We start from the raw sequence: 12,800 nt of genomic DNA on the forward strand, positions 1-12,800 counted from the left end.
GGTGCTGAGGAATCAAACCCAGGGCATCATGCATGCAAGGCAAGCACTCTACTACTGATCCACCTTCCCAGCGCCTCTAGATGATCTTTAAATCATGTAGATTCAAATTTAGATGGTGATGACCAAAAAATAGAGATTACCATTGTTTCCTATTTCAGAGTATGTCCTAATCTTATATGAAGTTACATGAATTACATTTCTACAATGATATATTTTGTATGTGTTACATATCGTGCATGAATTACACATATTATACAACACACACACACACACACACACACACACACACACACACACACACACACACACACACGTATACATACAGCTTAGCTCCAAGGTGTCTTAAAGTTGCTCTCTGGTTTCATGCCTTGTGATTGTTTTTCTCCCTGGTATTTTAATGGCTCTAGGCAACTGGTACCATATATAACTTTGAGCTTTCTCATGGATTGTTTTTATACCTTTGAACTCTTTCTCTGGCATTTTCACCTATCATAATCCTATGTACCTCTCATGGCAGACATTTGCAGATGCCTATGGGCCTAATAAAGTTAACATAAATGAGTGAATTGAATTCGAGTGCCAGTTTTGAGGTGCAGGAGCGTTGCCTGAAAGGACCAGTTGCCTGAAAGGACCATTTGGCATGAGGTAGTTATTAACCAGTCAGTATAGAGCCTTTGTTTCAAGTTTTCAAGGGAAATTGGACACTTGCACATTTGTATGAAGACTGGTTTTTTTGTATATATTTTTTACTGTAAAGATACTGTACAGAGGGGTTACAGTTACATGAACAAGGTAATGAGTCCATTTCCTATCGAGCAATGTTACCTTCTCCTTTGTTTTTCTTCTTCTTTTTTTATTGTGAAAGTACTGTACAGAGGGTTTACAATTACATGGGCACGATAATGAGTACATTTCTTATCAAGCATTGTAGGCTCCTCCTTTTTTTCCCCTTCCCATCCATTCCCATCCTCCCCTCTGTCCCCCCATCCTCCCCGCCCCCCACAAAAGTTCATTTTCGACATGATGACTTGTACATCTCATTGTTGCAATGGGTCCACCTGTATCCTTATTTAAATGATTTGTTTTTCCCCTTTCCCTCCACAAATTATACCGACACTAAATACAGTGAAAGCAGGGGTTATACTGTGGGGGAGGGACATACAAAGCAACAATGAAATAATCTTATAAATGTGTTAGAAACAATCACATGAAAGAAAAAAAGCATTTGAATACATATCTTAGAGTTCATTTCCCTAACATCACCTTATCTGACCTTTTCTGCTTGACTCAGACATATACTAGATATTGCAAATAAGGAAAACTATGGGACCTATGTTTCTTTGGGCCTGGCTTATGAAGACTAGTTTTTAAACATGGAACTCATTTAAAAGTTTAGACACTATATAGATAAATTAAAAACATCTCTAGGCTAGGTTTGACACTCCAAGCTCTAGACTTTTGTTTGGTACTTTGTGTATGAATATTGTCTTCTGATTCAAAATGGTTGTTTTCCTTTCTGTTAGCATTTTTGGTGTATATCTTAATTATAGTAGTGTGCTGGTCTTTCTGCCTTATTAGTTGCTAGTATGTTTTTAAAATCTATTTGAGGGTTGGGAAGGTTGCTCAGTGGTAGAGCGCTTGCCTTGCATGCCTGAGGCCCTGAGTTCAATCCTCAGCACCACATAAGGAAAAAGTAAAAAGCCGGAAGTGGTGCTGTGGCTCAAGTGGTAGAGTGCTAGCCTTGAGCTGAAGAGCTGAGGGACAACGCCCAGGCCCAGAGTTCAGGCCCCATGACTAGACCAAAAAACAAAAAACAAAAACATAAAAAAACAAATAAAATCTATTTGAAACATTTGATATCATATATTGGCTCTTTCCTGCATGTAGTCCATGTCTCTATAGAATAGGTTTATACATACCTATGTGTATGGGTGAAGGAGGGTGAAATAAAATGAGAGAGAGCAAAAAAGAAGAGGGTGAAGGAAAGGGCAGGAAATATATTAATTCTCTCAAGCTATTTGGTTCTCCTTCTCTTTGTTGAAGGGCCAATATGATATTGATTTAATTCCCAAAGAGCTCTTCTGGAAGGAATTAGATTGGGTATTTGAATTGCTGCTCAAAAGTTGATTTGAGGTGCTGGGAATGTGGCTTAGTAATAGAGTGCTTGCCTACCATGCATGAAGCCCATTGCTCAATTCCTCAGTACCACATACACAGAAAAAGCCAGAAGTGGGCTGTGCCTCTCAAGTGTTAGAGTGCTAGCTTTGAGCAAAAAAAGCTCCAGGACAGTGGCCAGGCCTTGAGTTCTAGTCCCAGAACTGGCAAAAATAATGTTGAAGTAGGAGGTCAATGGATATAGCCAAATGGTGGAGCTCTTCCCTGGTATGTGTGGGGTCCTGAATTCTATTGCTCACACTGTAAAAAAAAAAAACATAAGTAAGTATGAAATATAAGTCAATCGTCATCTCTTTTTTTAATTTTTTTATTGTAAAGATACTATACAGAGGGTTACAGTTACATGAGCAAGGTAATGAGTACACTTTCTATTGAGCATTGTTAACCCCTCCATTGTTTTCCCCATAACATTCCTTCCCTCCCTACCTCCCCGAGGTTCTTTGTTTTTAAATTGTGATTAAGTGATTACATAATTTCCAAAATTTCACAGTATTGTGGAATAATGATGCTCATTTAAAGTCACAAGTTCATTCTAACTTTCCTGGAGCAAATTGTCTATCACAGTCTATAACATATAACAGTGTAGACATATACACCATACATGTGATCAGCAGCATGGGGATATTTAGTAGTGGTTCGACCAGATGAGTGAGAGTTCTTTGTTTCTTAAGTCCTGTTAATTTTGTCATATCACCTAACATTTTGGATTTAGCATCCACTTATCAGGGAGACCATGTATTGTTTGTCTCTTTGCTCTTGGCTTACCTCGCTCAACATGATTCCTTCTAGCTCCATCCATTTCCCTGCAAATGCCATTATTTTGTCATTTCTAATGGCTGCATAATATTCCATTGTGTATAGATACCACAATTTTTGGATCCATTCCTCTGTGGTGGGGCATCTGGGTTGTTTCCATATCCTAGCTATTGTGAACAGTGCTGCAATAAGCATGGAGGTTCACATGTCCTTATATATTGGTTCCTGTTGTTCAGGGTAGATGCCTAAAATGGTATGACTGGGCCGTAAGGGAGGTCAATCTTTAGCTTTATAAGGACCCTCCAGACTGCTTTCTAAAGTGGTTGTATAAGTGTACATTCCCAACAGCAGTGTAATAGGGTTCCTCTTTCTCCACATCCCCTCCAGCATTTGTCTTTGGCTGATTTGTGGATGTGGGATATTCTGACGTCATCTCTTTCGTAACATCAAATGTTCCAATACTAACAGAATTTTGGTATATTTATGATGAATATTTTTAATAATAACAAAATGCCCAGAAAGTGTTTCATACTTATAATCCTAGATATTCCAGAGAAGGAGATAGGAGGATTATGGTTTAAGAGCATAGCAAACAAAAAGTTAGTGTTTCAGAGATAGCAAGCATGGTAGTTTATGTCTGTAATCTTAGGTACTTGAGAGGCAGTGTAAGAAATTCGTGGTCTGAGGCTCACCTGTGCAAATTAGGAAACCCTATCCAAAAAACAAAAGCAAAAGTATTAGAGACATCTTTTAATCACTAGGGCCACCACTACAAATAGGAAACAAAACCCTAAAAAACTGTTCTGACAGAAATGTTTTTGGATAGATTAAATCTCTGGAAGAGTTTTAGTAGTAAGTGATTACTAACGATTTTAAAGGATAGTCAGTAAAAGGGGAAATAGATAATGAACCTCCTCACAATGAAAAACTTGCTCAGGGAAAGACCCTAGGAAGACAGGAAAATGATAAACTATAAACTAGCATGAAATATTTGCAAACCACATAGTAGAGGAGTTAAATCTCCAAAATACAGTGTTCTCAAATCTCTGTAGTACATAATGATAAAAACCAAACCAGAATGATTCGATAGTGACCAAAAGATACAAATAAATGTTTCCCTGAAGAGTATATATTCAGCAAATAAGCACATAAAAGGATGCCTTGGTCCCAGCCCTTAGAGAAATGTAACTTAAAAGGCACAGTGAGGTACCACTACATACCTGTCTAAATGGCTCAATCAAAATAGTGACAACACAAGATTGATCAGAATTCAAGTGAACTTGATTATTCATACATTGCCACTAGGAAAGTAAAATGATATTTTACTTGGGAAAAAATAGAACAATACCTGGTTTTTGGACAGTCCTGTGGCTTGAACTCAGTCCCATGGCACTATCCGTGAGCTTCTTTTTAACTCAAGGCTAGCGCTCTACCACTTGACCCACAGTGCCAGTTTCTGTGTATGTGGTACTGAGTAATCAAACAAAGGGCTTCATGCATGCTAGGCTACTACTCAGGTACATGCCCAGCCTAACAGTAACATTTAAAATTTAACTGAGCAGGCATTTTTCCCAGAGATAGCTTTCATTCCCATAAACACCTGTACATAAGCTTTCTGAATCATTTTATTTCTGTGATAGTCCCAAAGTACATTTATACCATGGACTATTCAGAAACAGTAAAAAAAAAAGTCTTAATACAAGTGGGTCTGGAGGGACTTAAATGCTGTGTAAAAAATCTTAACAAGTGACATGCTATGTAATTCCATCTATACTTCTTTACGTGACAGAATTTCAGTTGAAATATGTTGAAAGCTGAAGATTGGTGGATTCTGCCACAATGAATTATGCTTCAGTTATGAAAGCTGTTACTAGGAGAACCTGGTGGAAGATCTGTGGGATCTTGTCTGTATTAATTTACTAATGTTCCTGCCTGTGACTCTGTGAAAGTGTCAAAAGATTTAGACAAATAATTTATACTAAAAAAAAGCTGACCTCAATCACTTTTTCCCTTGGACTTTCTGATAAAGATGATCCTGAGACTCCAGTGATAACTGAAGCAAGTCCTATCCTTGAAGAAAGAAACTGTGAGTCAGTGGAGAATTCTGAGTCTGTGAAGAATACTGAATCTGTTGACCAACATACCAATCAAGAGACTTAAAGGAAGCTGTAGTGTCCAGTTGAAAAAACCAGAAGTTGGGTCTTCCAGGGACCCTGAGACTTCAGAAGTTCTCCCTTTTCAGGTATCACAGAATCTCTATTTTTTTTGTGGGTTGTGGGGCTTGAGTTCTGGGCTTGGGCACTATTTCTGTGTTCTTCAGCTCAAGGTGAGCACTCTACCACTTGAGCCACAGTACCACTAATGGTTTAGTGGAGGTAAGAGTCTCATGGACTTTCCTGCCCTGGCTGGCATTAAACTGTGATCCTCAGATCTCAGCCTCCTGAGTAGCTAGGATTACAGGCGTGAGCCACTGGTGCCCAGCTAGAATCTCTATTAAAATATTGGGATTTAAAAATATTAGAGTTTACCAGGTACCCCTGGCTCACACCTGTAATCTTAGCTACTGAGGATGCTTAGGTCCAGATGAATGCAGATTCCATCTCCAACTAAATGCCAGCAAAGTGCTACACTAGAGGTATGGCTCAAGTTGTAGAGTGCCAGCCATGAGCAAGGAAGCCAAATGTGTGAAGCCCTGGTACAATGAGAAAAACAAATCATTTAAATAGGGATACAGGTGGACCCATTGCAACAATGAGATGTACAAGTCATTATGTCGAAAACGAACTTTACAACTTTGGTGGGGGGTCAGGGAAAACTGGGTGGAGGGACGGGGGGAGGATGGGAAGGGATGGGAAGGGGAAACAAAGGAGGCGGCTAAATGCTTGATAAGAAATGTACTCATTATCTTGCCCATATAATTGTAAACCCTCTGTACAGTATTTTCACAATAAAAAAGACAGATTCAAGCTCAATGCTAATTTAGGTTTACATTTCTTTTCTTATTTTTACAACCATAAATAATAGTTTTTCAGTTCTATAAATGCCATCAGCAGTAATTTCCTTTGCTGCATGGTGCCTACATAATAAACACAGATAACTGTCTATCAGTCAAGCAATGCATTAAGCAAATATTATTAGGTTCCCATACTTTAGCTAATAATTAGATAACTTATGTATATTGTACTCTGGCTCAACAATTTTTCACACTTTCTTGTGTCTTCCCCCCCCCCATTTACTGGGACAATAGGAAACTTTCCAAAGATATACCCCAGGCCAGATGGAAATATTGGGGCCCCGGGGGCAAGTCCTTGCTCTCCTCAGCCTCAGCTACAGTGGCCACAGTGGGTAAAATCATCAGTCATTTCATTACTGTCTGTGTGCGTTTTACAGATTTGTGTTACAAAGGACTTAGTTAATAATTCTCCTTCCACATTTGTTCAAGGGTTTATTGTTTGAAGAAAAATAATCATGAGATGATAGACACTGCTAGTAGAATTGGTAGCATTTTCTTATTAGAATGAAGTCTAGGAATTGCTATAAATGTCTGTTCTTTAATGATGATATATCAGGGTTTTGTTTAAAAAATGTTATACTAAGGAGATATTTTCAAGGAATAATTACCCCAATTGTTAAAAATAACCTGTCTTATAGCATTCATGATTTTAGATATACACACTTTGATATTTCGTTTTTAGAATTTAGCTTGGTAAGTTTGGGTAATAAAGAGCAACAAATTTAATTTTTCTCTAGGACAAGATACTTCAAACATCATTGAAACGACAGAGTCTTCCCTTGGGATCCCTAGTCCCAGTGAGATTTCAGCTGAAGTCAAGCTGCTGAAGGTCAGTATAGAGAAACATTAAGTCCTAGGATACTTTGGATTCAGTAGCTAGCTTGTGCATTTTTGATATTAAGGACATGGGGACATCCTACAGCTGTGGTGGGTTGCCTTGTGAATCCAGCTGCCAGTTAGAGATCTATGTCTTGTAACTGTTCATATCTCTCTACTCTGCATCTGAAGTAATTTCAAGGACTGCTGTATAATAAAATTATATTGCCATATATGCTGAATATAAGAATTACTTAGCACTTTATATGGCAACCACGGTTGGCTGAATTTAAAACGGACAGGACCAAAAAAGATTTTTGTTTATTTAGGGCTATTTTTTTGCCTTTTGTTTTTTGTTTGTTTGATTTTCTACCTTTTGTTTTTTGATACTAGGCATTGAACCCAGGATGTTGCAATTGCTAGGTAAGTGTTTTGCCATTGAGCTGAGGTACATTCTAGCCTTTTCTCTCTTTTTTTTTTTTTTTTGCATTTGGGTTTTTATGAAGGTGAGGGTTTATATATATATATATATATATATATATATATATATATATATATATATATATATATATATATATAGTGAAAATACCATACAGAGGTGTTACAATTACATGGACAAGGTAATGAGTACATTTCTTATCAAGCATTATTGCCTCCTCCTTTGTTACCCCTTCCCATCCCTTCCCATTTCCCGTTCCCCCCACTTCCATCACCACCCCACACACACCGTGCCAAAGTTGTAAAGTTCGTTTTTTGACATTGTTGCAATAGGTCCAACTGTATCCCTATTTAAAATATTTGTTTTTTTTCCTTCCCCTCCACAAATTATACCAACATCAAATACAGTGAAAACAGGGGTTATACCGTGGGGGAGGGACATACAAAGCAACAAAGAAATCATCTTATAAATATGTTAGAAACAATTGTACGAAAGAAAAAAAAACATTTGTGTCCTTATCTTGGGGATCATTTCACCTACCATCAACTTTTCTTACCGTTTCTGCTTGTCTTAGACATATACTAGTTATTGCAAATAAGGGAAATCATGGGACCTATGTTTATTTGGGCCTGGCTTACTTCACTTCATATAATTTTGTCCAACTCTCCATTTCATAACAAATGGGGCAATGTCATTCTTTCTGATGGAGGCATAGAATTCCATTGTGTATATATGCCACATTTTCTTGATCCATTCATCTACTGAGGGGCATCTGGGTTGGTTCCATATCTTAGCTATGGTAAATTATGCTGCAGTATACATAGTCGTGCTTGTAGCTTTAGCATGGTCTTCTTTGTGATCACTTGGGTAAATGCCCAAAAGAGGGATTGCTGGGTCATAAGGAAACTCTATGTAGACTCTTTTGAGGAACCTCCATACTACATTCCAAAGTGGTTGAACAAGTTTATACTCCCACCAACAATTCAGAAGAGCTCCCTTCTGTCCACATCCCCTCCAACATCTGTTGTTATAAGAGTTCTTGATTCTAGCCATTCTAACAAGGGTGAGGTGGTATCACAATGTTGTTTTGATTTGCATTTCTTTTATGGCTGGGGAGGTTGAGCATTTCTTCATGTGTCCATTGGCCATCCTTCTTTCCTCTTCAGAGAAGTTTCTCTTTAAGTCTTTAGCCACTTATTTATTGGGCAGTTGTTTCTTTGAGGATTTGTTGTTAGGAAATTAAATTTTTTTGAGTTCAAGTTGTATTTTAGATATGTGACCCTTGTCCGTTGTATGGCTAGTGAAAATCTTTTCCCAATCGGTGGGCTTTCTATTGCTCTTGCTATGTCCTTTGCCATGCAGAAGTTCTGCAATTTCATGTAATCCCATGTGCCCAACCTTTCTTTGATTTGTTGTGTTTCTGGGTCTCTTTTAAAAACATTTTGGTCTGTGCCAAGATTTATTCTTCGAAGTTTGTCTTGATCAAAAGGAAACCTGCACTTCTAAGCCGTATGGAAAAGTTTTGAAGACCAGTTTGTTTTCTTCATCTCTCACAGCCCGTATTGTTTCTCATTTAATAGTCTTTGCTCATCTCTATTTTTTTTTCCTCTGGAAGCAGATTTATTCTATCTGTTTTTCTCCATCTTCAGAGTTATATCATGTTTTGGCGTATATACCCATCAGAGACTAACAGGTTCCACTATCACTACTTGTGTATACCTAAGAGAGAACTGGATTGATATACCTTTGGGTCCATAGTGCATGGGTCAGTAGCCATGTCAGTAGACATGGCTGCAAAATACTCCATATATGAGGCACTGTTCTTACTGATGAGGCTATTTACTGTGAGGCTATTTTGGCTGTGACTAACACACTATGTGTTTAAAAAATGAGTTTATTTTTCTCCCTAAAGGACTCTAGAAATAGACTATTGCATGTTGTTTTGGTGAACGTAGGGTCCTGGTACCTTCAGTTTTCTTTGTTGTTTACTTTATGATTTTGTAATTGTTGTCAGATCATGCTGTGAGTGCAAGTATGGTATTCTCAAACACATAAGCTCAAATTCAGGAGTTACAGAGACAGGAAGTTTCATTTCTCCTCATGCCCCCAGCAACTAGAATGGTTTAATGTCTAACTCTGATGCTTTGAGATATTGGGAGATTAAATTGTTAGCATTATCAGAAATTTTTATCAGGAGTTGCTTTTAGTGGGCAAAGAAAACAGGAGTTAGAAGTATGTTTGGATAGTAAACAGCAGTGACTTCATAAACACTTGAAGGACATCTGTCATTCAGAGCCATGTTTTAAGAGGGGAATGAAAATCATGGAAAACCCTGGGAAGAGTGGCTAGTATTAATGTCTTAAAAACTTGGAGAGTTAATGGATCATGCATATGAAAATCTAAGGAAAAGAGATAGGGAGAATATACCGTTTTTATACCTTTGAAGGCTAGCATGGAGGGCAGAGTTTAGGTTGTGTTTACTTATGTCTCATGAGTAGAGAACTCCCACTACTCAGTGGAAGTTTTATGGACTTAGATTTTAGTTGAATATTAAGTGTACCAGAATAGAATTGGTGGCATTTTCATCCTAAAGCCTTTCCCATCTTCTAAAGTTCCTAAGGAGAGAAATTAATTTCACTGTGAAGGAAATTATACTAGAGATGGATCTTTTTAGAAGTTTGAGGTAAAAGATACCAATGAAATCACTCGGTCATCTTTTTTGCAATTTTGTCATGTTCCTTTAAGGATGTTGTCTTCTGCTTCGTGTGTGTGTGTGTGTGTGTGTGTGTGTGTGTGTGTGTGTGTGTGTGTGTGTGTGTGTGGTATTCCTGGGGGTTAAAATCAGGACCTGGCTGCTGTCCCTGAACCTTTTTGCTCAAGGCTAGCACCCTACTACTTGAGCAACAGCTATACTTCTGTGATAATTACTTCTTTTTTTTTTTTTGGTGATTAATTGGAGAGATAAATCTGCCTGGACTAGACTACCTTGCCTGGTCTGGCCTCAAACTGTGATGCTCAGATCTCAGCCTCCTGGATAACTAGAGTTCCAAGTGTGAACCACTGGCATCCAGCTAGTTAGCTAGCTAGCTTGCTTGCTTCCTTGCTTCCTTTCTTCCTCCACCCCACTTTTTTTTGTCTGTCATGGGGCTTGATCTCTGGGTGTGGGCCCTGTCCCTGCACCCTTCTGCTCAAGCGAGCACTCTAGCTCTTGAGCCACAGCACCACTTCTGGTTTTCTGAGTGGTTTATTGGAGATAAGTGTCTCACAGACTTTCTTTCCCAGGCTAGCTTTGAACGGTGATCCTCAGATCTCAGTCTCCTGAGTAGCTAGGATTATAGGTGTGAGTTACCGGTTTCAGGCCTCTTTCTTTTTTAATGTTTATGTTCTGGCACTGGGGTTTGAACTCCCATCTTCACAGTCTACCTTGTCCTCCTCCCCCACAGCTGGCACTTGAACCCTGCCTCTGATTTTTGCTGGATAAATAAATGGAGATGAAAGTCTCACAGGTTCTTCTGCCCTGGTGGCTTTCCATTGTGATCTTTAGATCTCAGCCCTGAGATCCTAGGACCATAGGCGTGAGTCATCAGTGGCCCAGTCCTGCTTTCTGGATTCAGATTCATATTTCAAAACTTTTTAACTGTTACTAAAAGATACGGGTTACAGTTATATAAGTTGGGTAAAGAGTACATTTCTTTTTTATCAATCGTGGACATGAACTCTGGGCCTGGGCACTGCCTCTCAGCTCTTGAGCTCAAGGCTAGTTAGTGCTCTACTACTTGAGCCACAATGCCACTTCTAGTTTTCTGATGGTTTATTGGAGATAAGAGTCTCACAGACTTTGCTACCAGGGCTTGCTTTGAACCACAATCCTCAGATCTCAGCTTCCTGAGTAGCTAGGATTACAGGTGTGAGCCACTGGTACCCAACTAAGAGTACATTTCTTTATTTTTTCTTCACCCTTTTTTATTTTTAATTTTTATTGTGAAAATGCTGTACAGAGGTGTTCCAATTACGTGGGCAAGATAATGTGTACATTTCTTATCAAGCATTGTAGCCTCCTCCTTTGTTTCCCCTTCCCATCCTCCCCCACCCTCCCCCACCCAATTCTCCTCCTCCCCCCAAAGTTTCAAAGTTTGTTTTTCCACATAACGACTTGTACATCTCATTCTTGCTATGGATCCACCTGTATCCCTATTTAAAGGATTTGTTTTTTGGACAATGTCACCACTTTCTTCTCTCTGTTAGGCTTGATTATAGGGAGTCTAGTGTAGCCTTCAATCTTAAGGACTAGTTAATCTTTACTGCTGAGCCCTGATTCCTCTGAATTCACTCTTATTCCTCAGGTGTTCAGTGAAGTCTGTTCACTTGATTGTTTAAAAACCAGATGTTTCCGCATAGCTTGTGCTATGGGGATTGTGTTGCTTACTACTTACACTAGTTCTTCTCCAACTGTGTGGCGTTACCTAGTGTTTTTTAACAGTATATTATTCAGATAAAGACACATGGGCACATCTGTAGCTTCTTGAAACATTTTACTTATATAGCTGCATCCTCTGAAGTTTTCTGACTTTCAAATGATAGCTGCTTCAGCCTTCCCTGATGCCAGCCTTTATCCCTGACTTACATTGTGTGTGAGTGTTCTGTTGTCTTTAGGATCTCCTCTGTGTGTTGGGGTTTGGAACTTTTCTCTAGGCAGAAAGCCCAGCTGTAGGGTTGACTTTGTTTCTCTTTTCTCCTGGACCAAAGTCTTTTATTTTGTCTTTTTTTCCATTGTCTAAAAATAGTTCTTTCTTATATTTTGTCTGGTTTTCTAGTTGCTGTATAGGAAGGCAAGTGTAATATCAGCTTATTTATAGTACTTGAAAGCAAAAGTTCTCTCCATAATAGAGTGTTTGTTATAATATAGTTTAATTACTTGGTGTACTTGTTGATCTCTTATATGATTTTTAAAGGTAAAAGAGAACTGATTATTTTTGAAACATACTCTTCTTTGTAATATATATTGATTCCCTTACTAAGAATCAGCATAGTCTTCTAGGACAAAGTTGAGCTATAATTTGCATACAGTAAAACTGGTTTTTTTGCAATATGACTTTGTGTTGAGTAATAATAATTATGTTTATACTGTATAGTCTCAGTATATTGTGATACACAGACACAGAATATTTTCTGTATTTGTATGGCTCACTGAGATATAAGAATATTTTCATTACCTAAGGGAGTTCTTTCATGCCAGTCTGTAGCCACACCGTTCTGTCTGTTCACAGCATTTTCCAACCATTGATCTCTTTCTGACTATAGTTTCCTCTTGTTTAGAAAAATATTTACTATGTGTAGATAAATACTTTTTTCTTTTGCCAATTGTGGAGCTTGAACTCAGGACTTGGGTGTTGTCCCTGACCCTTTCTGTACTTAAGGCAGCTATCACTCTACCACTTGAGCCACAGCGCTATTCCCTAAATTTTTTGAGAAGTTATTTGGAAATAAGTATCTCATGGACTTTCCTGCCTGGAAGGCTTTGAACTGTGATCTTCAGATCTCAGTCTTCAGAGTAGCTGAGAAGGATTACAGGCATGAGTCACCAGACACCACTGCCTGGCT

General features: G+C 38.5%; 1 protein-coding gene across 1 annotated transcript in view; it reads left to right on the forward strand.

Moving 5' to 3' along the window:
* The window catches only part of LOC138818354 (protein FAM114A2-like), a 69,676-nt gene that overhangs the window by 23,339 nt on the left and 33,537 nt on the right, over positions 1-12,800 (forward strand). The window contains exon 3 of the mRNA XM_070009352.1: positions 6,682-6,773. Coding sequence (XP_069865453.1) covers positions 6,682-6,773 — 92 coding nt within the window. The remainder of the gene's footprint in view (positions 1-6,681; positions 6,774-12,800) is intronic.

Source organism: Dipodomys merriami, unplaced genomic scaffold (genome assembly GCF_024711535.1).
Source record: "Dipodomys merriami isolate MVZ:Mamm:240054 unplaced genomic scaffold, mDipMer1.0.p SCAF_74, whole genome shotgun sequence".
In the NCBI taxonomy this organism is placed as follows: Eukaryota; Metazoa; Chordata; class Mammalia; order Rodentia; family Heteromyidae; genus Dipodomys; species Dipodomys merriami.